This window comes from Sinohyriopsis cumingii, chromosome 18 (assembly GCF_028554795.1).
Source record: "Sinohyriopsis cumingii isolate HCF-2022 chromosome 18, ASM2855479v2, whole genome shotgun sequence".
In the NCBI taxonomy this organism is placed as follows: domain Eukaryota; kingdom Metazoa; phylum Mollusca; class Bivalvia; order Unionida; family Unionidae; genus Sinohyriopsis; species Sinohyriopsis cumingii.
In genome coordinates this window covers 93,363,961-93,380,441 of record NC_142978.1, presented here as the reverse complement: position 1 = coordinate 93,380,441, position 16,481 = coordinate 93,363,961, and the positions used below count along the sequence as shown (strand labels likewise).

At 34.1% G+C, this 16,481-nt stretch overlaps 1 protein-coding gene across 1 annotated transcript; it reads right to left on the bottom strand.

Annotated features, from left to right (window-relative positions):
• Positions 1-2,078: 2,078 nt before the first annotated feature.
• On the bottom strand, positions 2,079-15,114 carry LOC149777516 (uncharacterized). The gene is made up of 3 exons (XM_089940725.1): positions 14,966-15,114; positions 10,400-11,820; positions 2,079-2,422 (listed from the first exon to the last, which is right to left on the bottom strand). Exons 2-3 carry the CDS (start codon positions 11,248-11,250, stop codon positions 2,227-2,229), a joined length of 1,047 nt encoding a protein of 348 aa, XP_089796851.1. The 5' UTR covers positions 11,251-11,820; positions 14,966-15,114; the 3' UTR covers positions 2,079-2,226.
• Positions 15,115-16,481: the final 1,367 nt, after the last annotated feature.

Genomic DNA, 16,481 nt, shown 5'->3' with positions numbered 1-16,481 from the left:
GATTGTTCTTGGCAAACATCTTGCATGTGGCCATTATGTAGATTAGAGCTAGGAGATGGTTCTTGGCAAACTTCTTGCCTGTGGCCATTATGTAGATTAGAGCCAGGAGATTGTTCTTGGCAAACTTCTTGCATGTAGCCATTGTGTAGAGTAGAGCCAGGAGATTGTTCTTGGCAAACATCTTGCTTGTGGCCATTGTGTAGATTAGAGCCAGGAGATTGTTCTTGGCAAACTTCTTGCCTGTGGCCATTATGTAGATTAGAGCTAGGAGATTGTTCTTGGCAAACATCTTGCATGTGGCCATTATGTAGATTAGAGCCAGGAGATTGTTCTTGGCAAACTTCTTGCATGTGGCCATTATGTAGATTAGAGCCAGGAGATTGTTCTTGGCAAACATCTTGCATGTGGCCATTATGTGGATTAGAGCCAGGAGATGCTTCTTTGCAAACATCTTGCATGTGGCCATTATGTAGATTAGAGCCAGGAGATTGTTCTTGGCAAACTTCTTGCATGTGACCATTATGTGGATTAGAGCCAGGAGATTGATCTTGGCAAACATCTTGCTTGTGGCCATTGTGTATATTAGAGCCAGGAGATTGTTCTTGGCAAACTTCTTGCATGTAGCCGTTGTGTAGATTAGAGCCAGGAGATTGTTCTTGGCAAACATCTTGCATGTGGCCATTATGTAGATTAGAGCCAGGAGATTATTCTTGGCAAACTTCTTGCCTGTGGCCATTATGTAGATTAGAGCCAGGAGATTGTTCTTGGCAAACTTCTTGCATGTAGCCATTGTGTAGAGTAGAGCCAGGAGATTGTTCTTGGCAAACATCTCGCATGTGGCCATTGTGTGGATTAGAGCCAGGAGATTGTTCTTGGCAAACTTCTTGCATGTAGCCATTGTGTAGATCAGAGCCAGGAGATTGTTCTTGGCAAACATTTTGCATGTAGTCATTATGTAGATTAGAGCCAGGAGATTGTTCTTGGCAAACTTCTTGCCTGTGGCCATTATGTAGATTAGAGCCAGGAGATTGTTCTTGGCAAACTTCTTGCACGTAGCCATTGTGTAGATTAGAGCCAGGAGATTGTTCTTGGCAAACTTCTTGCCTGTGGCCATTATGTAGATTAGAGCCAGGAGATTGTTCTTGGCAAACTTCTTGCATGTGGTCATTATGTAGATTAGAGCCAGGAGATGGTTCTTGGCAAACTTCTTGCCTGTGGCCATTATGTAGATTAGAGCCAGGAGATTGTTCTTGGCAAACTTCTTGCATGTGGTCATTATGTAGATTAGAGCCAGGAGATTGTTCTTGGCAATACTTTACCATCTTGTTATCAACTTGTGCACTGTCTTGGGGTCCAACATGGACCGCACCAGTGGCATAGTGGTTAGAGTCACACTGCAAATGTTGTAGTGATATGACTGAAATTTTTTAAGGTACATTAAAATTCCAAATTATACACACACACATGAAAATTAATGTTTGGCATGGATGCTGGAGATTACTGAAAGCTTTGATGGAAGCTAATTAGGTAATTGCTTTCTACCATGCATTCTGTTTTCTTACTGACAGCAACCATTCATGATGTTTTACCTACTGAAAGTAGTTAAAACAAATAACTGTTTCACCGCCTGGACTCCGTGTGAAGTGTTAATCCTTTAGATAAAACATTTGTCTAATCTATAGGCATTTCAAAACCAAGGTTGCTTCAGCATAATTATTTGACTTTACTATAATAGAAACATTGCTGCATTTGAACAGAAGAAACCATTTTATCACTGCAGTAACATGAACTGATCATAAACATTGATTGAACCAATACTTATTCTTTGAACAGATAACAGTGTATGAACCAGTAATTCAACTTTATGAACAGATAACAGTGTATGAACCAGTAATTCAACTTTATGAACAGATAACAGTGTATGAACCAGTAATTCAACTTTATGAACAGATAACAGTGTATGAACCAGTAATTCAACTTTATGAACAGATAACAGTGTATGAACCAGTAATTCAACTTTATGAACAGATAACAGTGTATGAACCAGTAATTCAACTTTATGAACAGATAACAGTGTATGAACCAGTAATTCAACTTTATGAACAGATAATAAACAGTGTATGAAATAAATTACAAACACTGCAGTTGTTGCATATCAAAATCAATGTATTTGGCAGAATTTGTTTTAAATGAGGAAATCTACAGACTTGTGTCCGACAAAAAAGCTCATGCAATTTTATACTGAGGATGCATTTCTATGTCTTCTTTATCCACATCCCATGGTAGCTGGTGATATCCACTATTTTTGGACCTGGAGCAATACTTCCTTTTAATTACACTTGCAATAATAGCTATAGCTACAGCAAGCACAACAAGTGCAACTAATATGCTGACAGGACTTTTCTGGATGTTGAATATCTTCCTGGAAGAAAAAAAAAGGGTAATTTCCTGAGATATTATCCATAATGTTTCATAATTGTTGATAAATAGTGTATTTATGAAAATAAATCTTTCAAATGCTTGTTTTAGATGATCGATTGATCAGTTACTCAAATGATTTTTTAAAATTATTATATGTCGTGGGTAATGTAACATTGCATCTTGTAGCTAACCTTATCCAAAATCAGTGACAATTTTGTAAACAAATTTTTTTGGGAGTGAGGATTATTATCTTGAGCTGAGTTAAGAACATTTTATTTTGTTATAGCTAGACTACATGATGATTGGCACATGCTTTATTATGATTTTGGTGATGGACTTTCTAATTATAACTAAGATCCTTCTAGAACAATATGTACTTTTGACCCTTTTCCTCTGTCTCTTTTTATATCTTAGTTTAAAATATAAAACTTGTTTATTTGAAAATTAGTCATTTTTGCTTACATTTGTCTCCAGTAATTCATTTGGGCTGAAATTTTATTTATTTAATTAATTCAAGGGATTCTTCTCTGGAAATACAAAGTGTTTGAAAATGACATTCTTGGAAATAGATACATGTACTTGAATTTATTACGAAATTTCAAATAAAGATATATTCTTGGAATGTATTATTGTGATCCAACACATCATCATTACATGGGCCACCACAGACACATCAACACTTCCAATGATGGATTTAATTTGGATTTCCACTAATGCTTATTCAGAACTGTAATCATGAGGACTTATGTATGTAATTCTAGGATTATTTTGGTATTTAATTCACCATATCATGTTTTATTTTTTACATTTTCACTTATATTCCAGGGAAATAAATTAAATTTTTTGAAGTTTAAAAAGTTTGTTGCTTCACACTCTTTTCTATTATTTTAAGACCATAAAATTGTAATAGTCATCTATATAATTACCAACAGAGGTTTGTTAATTTTTTGATAAACTGGCATAAGAATACATTTGAAACTAACTGGGCATTTTAATTTAAATGTGTTTCATATGTCATATTTTGGTTTTCAATGGAATGAAAATTTTAAATAATAATAATTTCCAAAGTTAGGTTTGTATATACAAAGGTGGTTAAGTAATTTCTTTCTATTTTTCTATATAGCAGACAAGAAAAATGTGATTCATTTTTTATATTAATGTTACAAATTTGATACATTCTTTCCTCATAACAAATACTTTCATATCTTCCCATGTTATCTCTGATAGGCAAATTTCCCACTCTAAGCATAGTGTTGTTGTTTAACATCATTTTTCAGCACACGATAGGCTATTCATGGCGGCCAGTATTAATGGTGGAGGAAGAACCTGGGAAATCCCCAGAAAGAACCACCGACCCTCGAGAAGCTACTGGCAAGCTTTCTCACATACCCACATTGGCCGAATCCGAGACTTGAACCCACGCAGACAGAGGTGAGATGGCAGTGATCCGTAACGGAGAGCGCTTTAGACCACTCGGCCACTCGGGGGCCCCTCTAAGCATAGTGAATATGTAACAAAAATCATGATCTCATAACAATTCTAGATATCTTTGACTAGTGAATTCTACTCCCAATGACCTATAGAAACACAGTCTTTCCATTGACCTAATCTCATCCTGCAGTTTTTTTTTTCCTAAAAATATATTCTCTGGCTGAACAATCTAAGACATGTATTTTCATCATTTATGCCCTGCATACACCAAACATTGACAAATCCTAATGTAAACAGAAGCTTTTTAACATTGTTAGTCCATTAATCACAATTTTCCCCCTGTCTTAACTGTAAATTGTAGCACTGTTTAGGATATCTCTCTTCAGGCATTTTAAGAATTCTTAGCCAGCATTTTAAAGTACGATTATATTTTATACTCTGCATACTGATTCTTCCTAATTCTTTATTTACAAATGCATTTGGAGTAGACTTAAATGTATTAAGAACATATTTATAAAATGGCAAATGAGCATTTTCAATATCACTGGCATCTTAAAACCCCCAAACATCAGCCCTATTGTTAACGATGGGAAATATCTTTGAGTCAGACAGATGAAGCAATCCAGGTACGGGCAATCTGCCAAATTTTGAAAGACTGCTTCAGTATATGCATAGCCTTCAGCAAGGATAGAGTTTTCTGGCACATATATCAAGATTTTTTTGAAGAAAATATGCATCTAAATACTTATTAATATGATTCAGTGTTTACCTCTATATCGCCATGGTACCACTTTTTATAACTTTTGAGATAGCCACCTCTGCAAAATATAACTGTCACAGAATTGTATAAATCCTTTTATTTATTAAATACATGTACTAGGGTTTTGTTTATTGTGTACAACATGCCAATACCCGAGGGTGATTTACATTTATTTTTGTATGTTTGCTATGTAGTTTCGGTTTACGTAGTGTTATGCAAATATTTTCTATTCTGGTTTGTGACTTAGCAAGGGATTTATATTAGCAATATAAAGCTGCATTTTTAAGAAACATTTAGTACCGTAGGGTTCTTGTCGGGCATGGTTTGGTTTACTTCTGAACTTGTTTGTGGTTTTGTAATTATTGTGCCGATCATGTAATCTGTATGACTTACTGTATATAATGTCATTACATTTTAACACATATGCCCATGTCATGCATAGTACATGGTATTAGATGTATTTTCAGCTGACCCTAGTGACCGGAGCGATCCAAGTTATCGGAGTGATTGGAGTTGATATGGACACTGCCAGCTGCAGAGCTAACCATAGAAGTCGACCATAGCAGTTGTGAAGCTGAACCATAGCAGCTGTAGAGCTGAATAAACGGTGTTGCTGGTCAAGTAGCAAGTGATTGGGCATTGCTGACCGAGATTGGTGGGCGCTGCCGCTGATTGCTTGATTGACCAATCTGGAATACTGATGGCTTGATTGGCCAGTGTGAATGGTAGCCAAGTGTGCTGGTGACTGAGTGTGTAACTCCATACATGTAATCTTTTAGCTGTGGGTTAATTTGGGGGGTTTGTAAAACCCAGTGTGGTTTTGGGACTGTAAAGATAATTTGTATATCTGTCCCTGTTATTTGCATAATTTCACTATTTGAGTGAATACTTTTTACTATATGAGTAAAATACTAAATTTTGTTTTACTATTTTTTGTTGTGAAATCACAGTGAATCATTCATCTGTTGTCCTTGTACTGCGTAAGGTCATTTATTTGTATTTTCATTATTAAGTCAGTGCATTTTATGTTAATTAATCTAATATTTGGATTATATACATGCACATATTAATCATAATCAATTGCTCATTCAAGTCATTCGTTATTAAAATTTGTATTTGTATCACCATCAAAAGTGTTCTGTTGTAAATCCAAAATCCCACCCGGTTATCTTGTTACAACAACCACTCCTGTTTTTTTTCCATATTCACTTTCAATTTCCACTTTAGGCAATATGTATGCAGCTTAATGAGTATATTTTGCAACTGGTGAGCGGTGTCAGCAAAGACAAATCCTCTGCTTATAACAGTCAAAATAGTTCTACGGTTTCTACCAACACTCCCCTGTTTCCTTCAGATAAAAAGGGTTTCAAATATTTCAAAAATAAAGAAAAGAGTAAAGGCAATAAACACAACCTTGGCGTACACCCAAAGGGCAATTAAATACATCGGTAATAATATTGTTGGACTTAACACATGCTTTTACATCATTATAAATTGCCCTAATGATTAACATTTTTCCACTAATATTTTCACTAACTGCTTATGGTACAGTAAGTGTATCTTTATCTTATCAAAGGCTTTTTCATGGTCATTAAATACTGCATAGAATCTACCCTTACATTTTCTTAAATATTTACAAATTGATGTATATAATATAAATATATTATCTGCTGTAGAGTTACCTGCTCAAAATTTGGCTTGATCTTTGCCCAATGAATCATTTTTGTCCACCCATTAATTTATACTATTATTTAAAATTGATGTAAACACTTTGTTTAATACAGGTAGTAGACTAATGTATATGTATTTGGAGGGTTCATTTGCATCTCCTTTCTTTAAAATTGGTATGATAATAGCTGTTGACCAATATTCTGGACAATACCCAATGTCAAATAGTTATTAAATAATAGTGTTAATATAATGGTGCAATTATGTTGCCCATACATGTAAAGAAATAGCTGGATAAATCATCTATTCCCCCAGTTTTGTCATATTTCAGTTTACTCAGTGCTAGGTGAACCTCCTCTTCAGTAATTGTTCGATCTAAAGTCTCATGAGTTAGCTAAATGTTTTCATTTTCCTGTCAACAGAACTGAAAATATTAAATAAATCTGAAAAATATTCATACCAAGTTGCAGATGCGATACTGCTTTGCATACCAATATTTGGATTCTTTACAAGGTGCCAGAAAAGTTGTATATTTTTATAGTATAATGCAGATAAAAGGATATATTTTTTGTTTCAATTCATATTGTTTTTCTTGCTTCTTGTAAGAGATTTATACATATTTCTATAGAGTTTATAATCTTCAAGTGATTCACTTGTGTATTTTAATCTGAACTGTCTTAGATATCTTAAGGTTTTGCTTTTGACAGTTATGCAATTTGAAATAATGCTTCCATATATAACATGCAGATAACTAGAATCCGAAAAGACCCAGATTTACTTTAGCATAAAATGCCAGTAGATGAGAGTCTACATTAATCCATGTGTAAAAAGCAAACATCAGAAATCAGAATAGATCCAGATCTGCTGTAGCATAATTTAGTGGTGGTAAATCATGGCCAACTCAGTTTGTTTTTTCGTATAAGCAGCTTTGTCCTGATCTGCTCATGCATTTTGCAGTGGCAGCCATTTGCACCACTTCCAACTGGGTGGACATACACATGGATGACTCGGCCTTTACTTCAAAGAGATGGATTACTTGACAAATTTTACACTGCTGCTATAAGCATCCCCAATGAAATGTAATAAGCACAATGCATAGATTCATTATCTGAGTCTGACAAAATACAATAGACCCAAACCATTACAAAGAGGTTACTGTGACTTACATTGGATCTCTCAGTAGAATGAATTCTGAGTAGAATGAAGGGTGAAAATGACAGAAATTAACTTAAAGCGTAACAGTGAAATTTGTACAAAATCTAGATATGCACATAACACAGTCTCCATTTGCTCTAAAGTTGTGGCAAAAAAAAAATGGTTATCAGGAACTCAAGGAAATTCATATATTGATTTTCTTTATGTTGTCTATCAAGCTAATATCTGTAATACAGCTTCTCTGTCACATCTCTTCAATCCATGTTATATATATATATATATATATATATATATATATATATATATATATATATATATATATATATATATATATATATTGTGTGTGTGTGTATCGAGAGAGAGAGATTCTTCAAAGCAGGCCTCTCAGTAGACTGGAATCCCCTCAAGCATCTTTTAGCCACTAACTTTTCCTTCTTTCATACAGTATCTTCTCTTTTTCCCTTGTATACCAAATCTCCACATCTCTGAATACCAGAACAAATTTCAGTCTCAAATTGCAATTTAATCCATAAAACCAGAACTCAAAACTTAAAATAGTATTTTAGCTGCTAAATTCCTGATACACTGAAACAGATTAGCTATGGTTAGCAAGTACTGTAGTAAGCTTATCTGCGAGACAAAGACCCAGAAATTGTCCCAAGGGCAGATGAAGTTTACGTGATACTTGACACACGTGTCAACACAGATTAGAGCTGACAACAGGCTATTCTGAAGTCTTTGCACCATAAAAAAAGAGCCAGCTTTTAAGGTGCATAGTTAAAAATGAAATGCTTGTAGGCAAGCCATTTAAGAAAGAATGTTTGTCTGGCAAGTATATATTTGTTATTGATGATATTCATTCGTATCCATGATCAATGGACCATTTGTAACATTTAAAAAAAATTAAATATCAGGCCTTTATTAACCAAGCATGTAGTCTCGCTTTTCATGCTTTGTTGACTGTTGAAAACAATAATTTTCTTAAAGTCAGCTTTGTCCAGTTGAAGTGTGAACATTATGAATTATATGTAGTATTTAAACATCATGGAGTATCTTTTGTAACTCTAATGGACTTAAAGTATTTAAACATTATGGAGTATCTTTTGTAACTCTAATGGACTTAAAATATTTAAACATCATGGAGTATCTTTTGTAACTCTAATGGACTTAGAGTAAAGTATTTAAACATCATGGAGTATCTTTTGTAACTCTAATGGACTTAGAGTAAAGTATTTAAATATCATGGAGTATCTTTTGTAACTCTAATGGACTTAGAGTAAAGTATTTAAACATCATGGAGTATCTTTTGTAACTCTAATGGACTTAGAGTAAAGTATTTAAATATCATGGAGTATCTTTTGTAACTCTAATGGACTTAAAGTATTTAAACATCATGGAGTATCTTTTGTAACTCTAATGGACTTAGAGTAAAGTATTTAAACATCATGGAGTATCTTTTGTAACTCTAATGGAATTAGAGTAAAGTATTTAAACATCATGAAGTATCTTTCATAACTCTAATGGACTTAGAGTAATGTATTTAAATATCATGGAGTAGCTTTCATAACTCTAATGGACTTGGAGTAAAGTATTGAAACATCATGGGGTATCATTCATAACTCTAATGGACTTAGAGTAGAGTCATAAAAATATCTCATTCCTCAGAAGTTTCTTGTGATGAGGACTGTATTTGTATGTGGAACAGCTTTATTCATTCATATAACAGGATCAGATCTTCAACATAAGGTCAGGAGAAATTATACAAGAAAGAAGCATGCCAAAGTACAGTGCAGTGAATCAGACATTTTGAGATCAACAAATCTAAATAATAAAATTACAGAATATTAAGAAACCACTTCTTTGCTAACTTAATGTGGTCTCTCAAGACAGGTGAGCTCTCAACATCTTAAATGTAAAATAGTTGATTTTGTCCATGATAAAGACAGTCTTTCACCACAGGTAGTCTTCCAAAACAGGTAGTCTTCCAAAACAGTGTGATCTTATAATAATGGTTTAACAGCACATACTTTTGGTGATGTTTCTGCATTTGTAAAAGATGGCTTTAATTTCATTGTTGCAAGCCATGAGAGACAATCCAATGAGTTCACATATACAAAAATGTGTATTAGCAAAAGAATGTAGCAATCTCCATTACACATAAGTGAAAGTGCCAGTTTTATTGATCATGTTTGGGAGAAGGACATTGGCTCATTCAAACAGTGTGAATGATCATTTTGGGTCACAATGCTAAATAGACAGAACCCACACTTGCAGCAATTGGTTAAGCAGGTTTATACATATTCATGTTTAATGACTGAGTGGTAAAGCAGGTTTATACATATTCGATAAGACATGAGCAATTGGTTAAGCAGGTTTATACATATTCCATGAGAAATGAGTGATTGGTTAAGCAGGTTTAAACATATTCTATGAGAAATGATCAAATCTCAGCACTGTCAGCCACAGGTGATACAGGGACAAAACAGATTGTCTCCCTTTGTTTCATGCAGTTAAAAATTCAATCACCTGCAGGCAGAGTTTGTAACAATATAGTTCCTTTGACACATTGGAATAACAGATTTGCCACAATGTAAATAGTTTATTGTGTATTGTTTTCTGCTTATTTTTCTGACATATTAGTACTAGATTTTGTAAATTTGGTTTCATTGTAACAAAATCTATGAAAATACAATCTTTTGCTGCTCGCTGTGAAAAAGGGATCCATTGATCTCACACAAGTTTGTCCAGTTCAGTTTACTGACTTACCACATTGTGATTTGTCATGCTTGTTTCATACATATATATATATATATATATATATATATATATATATATATATATATATATATATATATATATATATATATATATATATATTCAAATGTGAATGTTATACTTTCCTCAATAACAATAATTTGCCACTGCATGAAAGGTGATAAACCATGCTACATTCACTAAACTTACTTTTCATTTACTAGTATGATGTTTTTCTTCAGAAGATTTCCACCTTGGCTGTTTGTGTCATCATCATTTTCTCCAGTTAGATCCTGTTTCCCACCAGATTTAGCAACCAACTTTTCACCTGGCTGAAATATACCATCTGGTTCCATTTTACCAGTCTGATTACCGGTAGCATTTACCAGCAAGTCTTTTCCATCTAGATTTACTGGTGCATTTGTTAGTGGGTCATCAGTACTAAATATTTTATCGTGCATATTTCCTTTATCAAGCAATTTACCAGTTTCATCCTTTTTATCCTCTTTATTGGACAAGCTAGCATTTGATCCAACTTTGAACAGCAATTTACCATTTATGTGCTCATGCACTGAGGCCTGTGACATGTCAACTTTGTCTGCTGAAACATGTGCAGTTGAAAAATGATTTCCACCATCTTTGTTAGCTTCATTCGGTGATTTATTAGATTTGCCTTCCTTAGCAAGTGAGTTTACAGGATTTGTATCTGGCACATTGCCAAGAATATGAACATCAGCAGATTGATGGTAATGATCACTATCCATTAATTTAAACCCATTTCTGTCATCAATGATCAGGCCTACAGTTTTTTCCCCAGTGAGAGAGTCGGGATCACGAATATCACCTTGCAGTTGAGTAACGTTGTTCTTATTGTACCTACTGATGATTTCTCTACCATTTAAGGTTTCCTGACCAAGTGGTTTAATTTTAACATTAGAATCTTTTTCATCAATCGGAGTTCTGCTCAAGTCCTCATTGACATGAAATAATTTGTTTGGTTTGTTCTGTTTGGGAGTTGTTGCAACTGAAGAATATTTAGTTTCATGTAAGATGCCCCACATGTTCTCTTTCTCGTGCAGTTTACCACTTTTGGAATCTTTTCCTGCAAAGCTACTGCATGGATAGTTCTGTCATATGATTGAACAGGTTTACTGCTATATATCTGCAAGTTAACAGGTGTTATCTTCCAGGTAAACATTTTATCCTTTTCATCATTTGATTCTTTATCTTTCTTTTTGTTATCCTCTGTAATCTCCTTTGTAAATTTAGTTTCTTCATCCAGCAAATGAACAGTTTTAATTTTATTGCCAAGCAGTGTGACACCAGGCTTTTGTGTTTCAAGGAGTTTACCATCTGTGTATTTATTATTTTTAGCATCATTTTGTATACCAATATCCACATCCATGCCTGGCATCATATTAGTCACCTTAACACTTTCATCTGTTGTGACAATTGTGTTAGCTGTGTGATCACCTTGAAGTTCAGCATCATGAGCCACAGATCTGTTTTTCCAGTCTGTGTATGTGTCTTTCTTCTCACTATTCTTCTTTCTGTGTTGTTCATTGATTCCATGTTGTATTTTAAAATGTGAACCAGTCCTTGAAATGTCAGTTTTCTTAACACTGCCAGGTCTGAAAGGAAATAATTTCACACGTCTTATTTTTTTATTTGTAAGCAGCATAAAATATCAACAACTCCAAATACTCACTGTGGGACAAAATGTTTGGTTTTAAGTTTTAAAAAGAACATAGTTTTGAGTTTTCTGAGGTCACAGACAAGAGCTTTTGTATTAATCCAAGACTGAGTGAGTCGTTTAGTAATGACAAGTCATAAGATGATTATTGTTATTCAAGTTTTATTTCTCCATATAGTATTTCTCATATGGGGCCCTGAGTTGCCAAGTGGTCTAAAGCGCTCACCGTTACAGATCACTGCCATCTCACCTCTGTCTGTGTGGGTTCGAGTCGCGTGTTCGGCCTATGTTGGTATGTGAGAAAGCTTGCCAGTAGCTTCTCGTGGGTCAATGGTTCTTTCCGGGGTTTTCCCAGGTTCTTCCTCCACTAAGAATACTGGCTGGCATGTATAGCCTATTTTGTGCTGAAAAATGGCGTTAAACCCTACAACAACATTTCTCATATATTTAGCCCAGGTGGTACACCTTATTGAATGTTTTATGAAGTTGAGTATAGATATCATTAATTATTATCATAAAAGGCTGGCACTTTGTTAAAGTATGCTGTAAGGTACAATAATGGAAGATGATGGTAATAATAATAATAATAATAATAATAAAGACTTTATTTAAAGAAGGTAACTCATTTAGTTACATAACTAATCTACCTTGAGGCCTTCTATCTGTTATGTACAATATATACAATATGTACATGATGTGAAGAATCTGGCTTGACACTAGATAATTAAGTGATTTTAAAAATCTAAGTATCAAGCCTGGAACATATGCACTGGCATCTGTGAACACATAATCATATATCAAATATAAAATATCATCCTGCATTGAAAAATTCAACTGTGAAAATGATACATAATTACAGAAAAGCAGGCGGTATTTATTGTACTAGAACTGTTCAGTTGTCTAACAATTTCATCCATTTAAGACATTGATTATGAAAAGAAGAAATGCTAGGAGCCTGCCTTATGTCACTGGGAATGTTGTTCCATACCATTGGACCAGTATATTGAAAACTTATTTTTTATACAATTCCTTCTTTGGCCTTGGTATAATGTAATTTTTACTTCTTATGGACCTTAACTTTGGAGTACCATCAGCATCTCTTTGGTGAAAGATATTGCTTAGATAGACAGGAATGGCTTTTCTGGATACTTTATACATGAATTTGGCCTTTCTAAGAAATATTCTTTCATGTATTGTTAAAATCTTATATTATCCATTGCATCCTAGAAATTGTCTATACACTGATCTATAATCAAATGGCAAGCCCTCTTTTGGAGTCTTAAAAGTGTTGTTATGTTTGAATTATAGGTATAATCCACATTTCTTTACAATAGTCCAGATATGGTTGAATATAACTTTTATTAAAGATGACCCTATACCGAAGAGTAAATGTTTTGATTTTCTTCAGAAGGCAAAGATAAAAATTAACCTTTTTTGAAACATGTTTAATGTGAATAGACCAAGTAAGATTGTTATCTATGAATACACCAAGAATTTTATCATGAGAGGTAATATTAAGGCTCACATTGTCAAATAGAACCTGGAGTTTGTTGCTATCTAGCCTTGCTCATTTTTGTTGCATTGTAACTAGTAGGGCTTTCATTTTTTTCTGTATTTATGATCATTCTGTTTTCCTTGCATCATACTTGAAGTCTGTTGAGAGCATCTTGTAAGTTATTTTCAAGTACTGTTTTGGTTTTACCCATCTCAGACAGTGTAGTATCATCTGCATAGAGGTCAATGGAAGAAACTAAAGTTCCCATCTTAAGAAGTAAGTCAAACAAGTATACTCTAGTAATACTAGGTTTTGTGTTTGTAAAACGCATATCTCCACTGCAGACAAAATGTTCTTAATTTACCAGCCTGATGAAGCATGCCAAAATCATTTACCATATGTACTTGCTTAAAAGACGAGGCCAACTGCAAACTGCTGAGACCCAAATCTGCAGTCACATAATGTGCCAGCAGATCAGGTTCTGTGCAGTTTGTTAGGAGTAATCAGTAGACCAAACAGCATAAAACCTGATCTTCAGGTGCATTATGCTATGGCAGATCAGGATCTTTGCTGTTTGCAAGCGAGTATAGATGGTACAAATATCCAACCATGCCATCTACCTTTTCACGAGGAAACCAAACACATTTGCCCAGTGGTTTGTTAACACATTCATGGGATGGACAGACGGAAATACAATGGATAAACAAGAACAAATAAAAATATCCCTGTTGCAAGAAGTTGGGGCATAAAAATGAAATCTAGTGTTGTATGATGTATTGTAATTTTTGTCTTTGATATTCTAAAATGCATTGAACATTTACAACTGCTAAACAAAGCTGAAATGGATGCATTAATTACATTTTTTCACAAATACAAATAATAGATTGATGTTTATAAATCTAAAAATACAGCTGACCTTACTCAGTCATAATTTACAGCTCAGGGAAAGAACCACCAACCCATGAGAAGCTAACATTTGAAGTCAAAAAAGTTTTTAAATATTTTTTTAAAAACTCAAAAGTTGCTGTATTAGCTTGCAAATCTAATAAGGTCATCTACATAAGAATACCAATGTACCTGCCAAATTTAATTGACCTACCTAATGTTCTTTGCTTAACTGGTAATAATGCTTGTGTCAGAAAAAGTCCAACAAGTTAATACAATTTGTAAAATAAGGAAACAGAAAAACTGCCACAGTGGTCTGAAAATCCAATCAGGACTTATGACAGTGATAATGTCTGTAAGTTCAATAGTTGTTGTGCCATCATGTTAAAATAGAATGGGACAACATATAAATGTACAGAGAGATTGTAGCAAGACAATATGCCCTCTTCTGCTATCACAGTGGGGGCATTTCAAGTGACTTTATTCTCTATGGTAACACGTGTAATTATTTTTGGCCTGCTTTTTGAAAATTGGTGTATTTCAGCCACAACTGCCTGAAGAAAAAAAAAACATATAGGGTATCAATTTTCTATCAATTTGCATGGTATTTCCCCATTTAGGCATTTGATCCTTCCCATCCATTTCTATGTGTGTGTGTGTGTGTGTGTGATTTAAAAAAATGAATATTTATAGGTAAACTTACCTTTGCTGGTGGCCTGGATTACTAGCTTTAATAATCACACAAAGCAAAGCAAAAGCAAGTAATATGTATTTCTTGGTCATTTTCAGATGTGTTGATTAACTATTTCTAGGTAATATAATGAATTGCTCATTCACAGATGATAGGGTCTATTTATAAACTACCCATACAGATAGTTACAGAACTTTGCTCTGTGTGATGGGTAAATTACCCAGTACACTTGAGATAACATGTATGTACTTTAATCTATACTGATAGTTGATGTCCTTGCATGCATTTATCATTATACTGGTAGTATACCTGATGGAGACATACTGACCCCTTGATGATTATGATGTTGATGGGGATTTGTAATGATGTAAATTGATTGGGCAAGCAGTTGATTGTTTTTTGTGTTAAAAACCGATTAGGTATGTTTTGTTGATATAACTGTGACAAGCACACTACCATATCACTAAATGGAGACAGTATAGTCATCCTTAATAATAAGATGCATTTATCTACAAGAGGAGGACTTACAGTACTAATTACATGGAAAAATGGGAACCAGTCTAAAAATGGGTGAAGATAAAATAGAATATACCGGTAAACGAACTTTGAGGACCATCACTGGTTGATAATGAAAATTAATATGTTAGTCAAAGGAATCTTTGAGAGCTTATCCAATTTGTAACTGAAGAAAAATAAGACAATATTTTATTGATGGAACATTGTCCTTTTACAGACTTAGAAACACTCATTTCTGAAATTAGTTCCCAATTCTTTAGGTGTAGAATTGAAGACATATTTCAAACACGTGTAGATCAAGAAAATAGCATAGGACGTACAGCTTTCTCTACAAAGAAGCTTACATCAGGGATGGGTCTATACTGAGAACTATAAGTTGGATCATGAGCATTCAGAAATCTAGAGTTATTGACTTTTTAATGTTTTTGTGTTTCTATAGGTTTACTACGGGAATTGAATTAGTACCATTAGTTTCATAGAGTGTGTGATGTGATTTGGATTTTTAGCATAGCTTTAACAATTTTTCAGTCATATCACTACAATGTCTGCAATGTGGCAGTTTATAGTGATGTCTAGCACTGGGGCATCATGCCGAGCACCAAGCAAGGCAGCTGTTAGTACCATTTTTGTAAGTCTTTGGTATGACTCGGCCTGGGGTCGAACCCACGACCTCTTGCATCCGAGGCGGATGCTCTCTAACCACTAGGCCACCGGAGTGGTGCAGTTTCATACAGAACAACATCCTAATAGTGGTTCCACTTATAGTATGCATTGTCAACAATTTGATGTTTCCAAGCTACATTTTCAAACGTTATGCTTCAGATTTTATCACTTTGGTCTCTGACACTGTGCTTATGCTGATGACCCATTATAATATTTTCTCACCAATTTCATTCAGTGAATGTCTTGGAACTTCATATCTTGTATTTTAAATGGCTTATGCCTACCTGAATTTAGTTTTAAATTCTTTGTTGGAGAAACAATAAATATGGCACTGACGAAGCTTAACTTA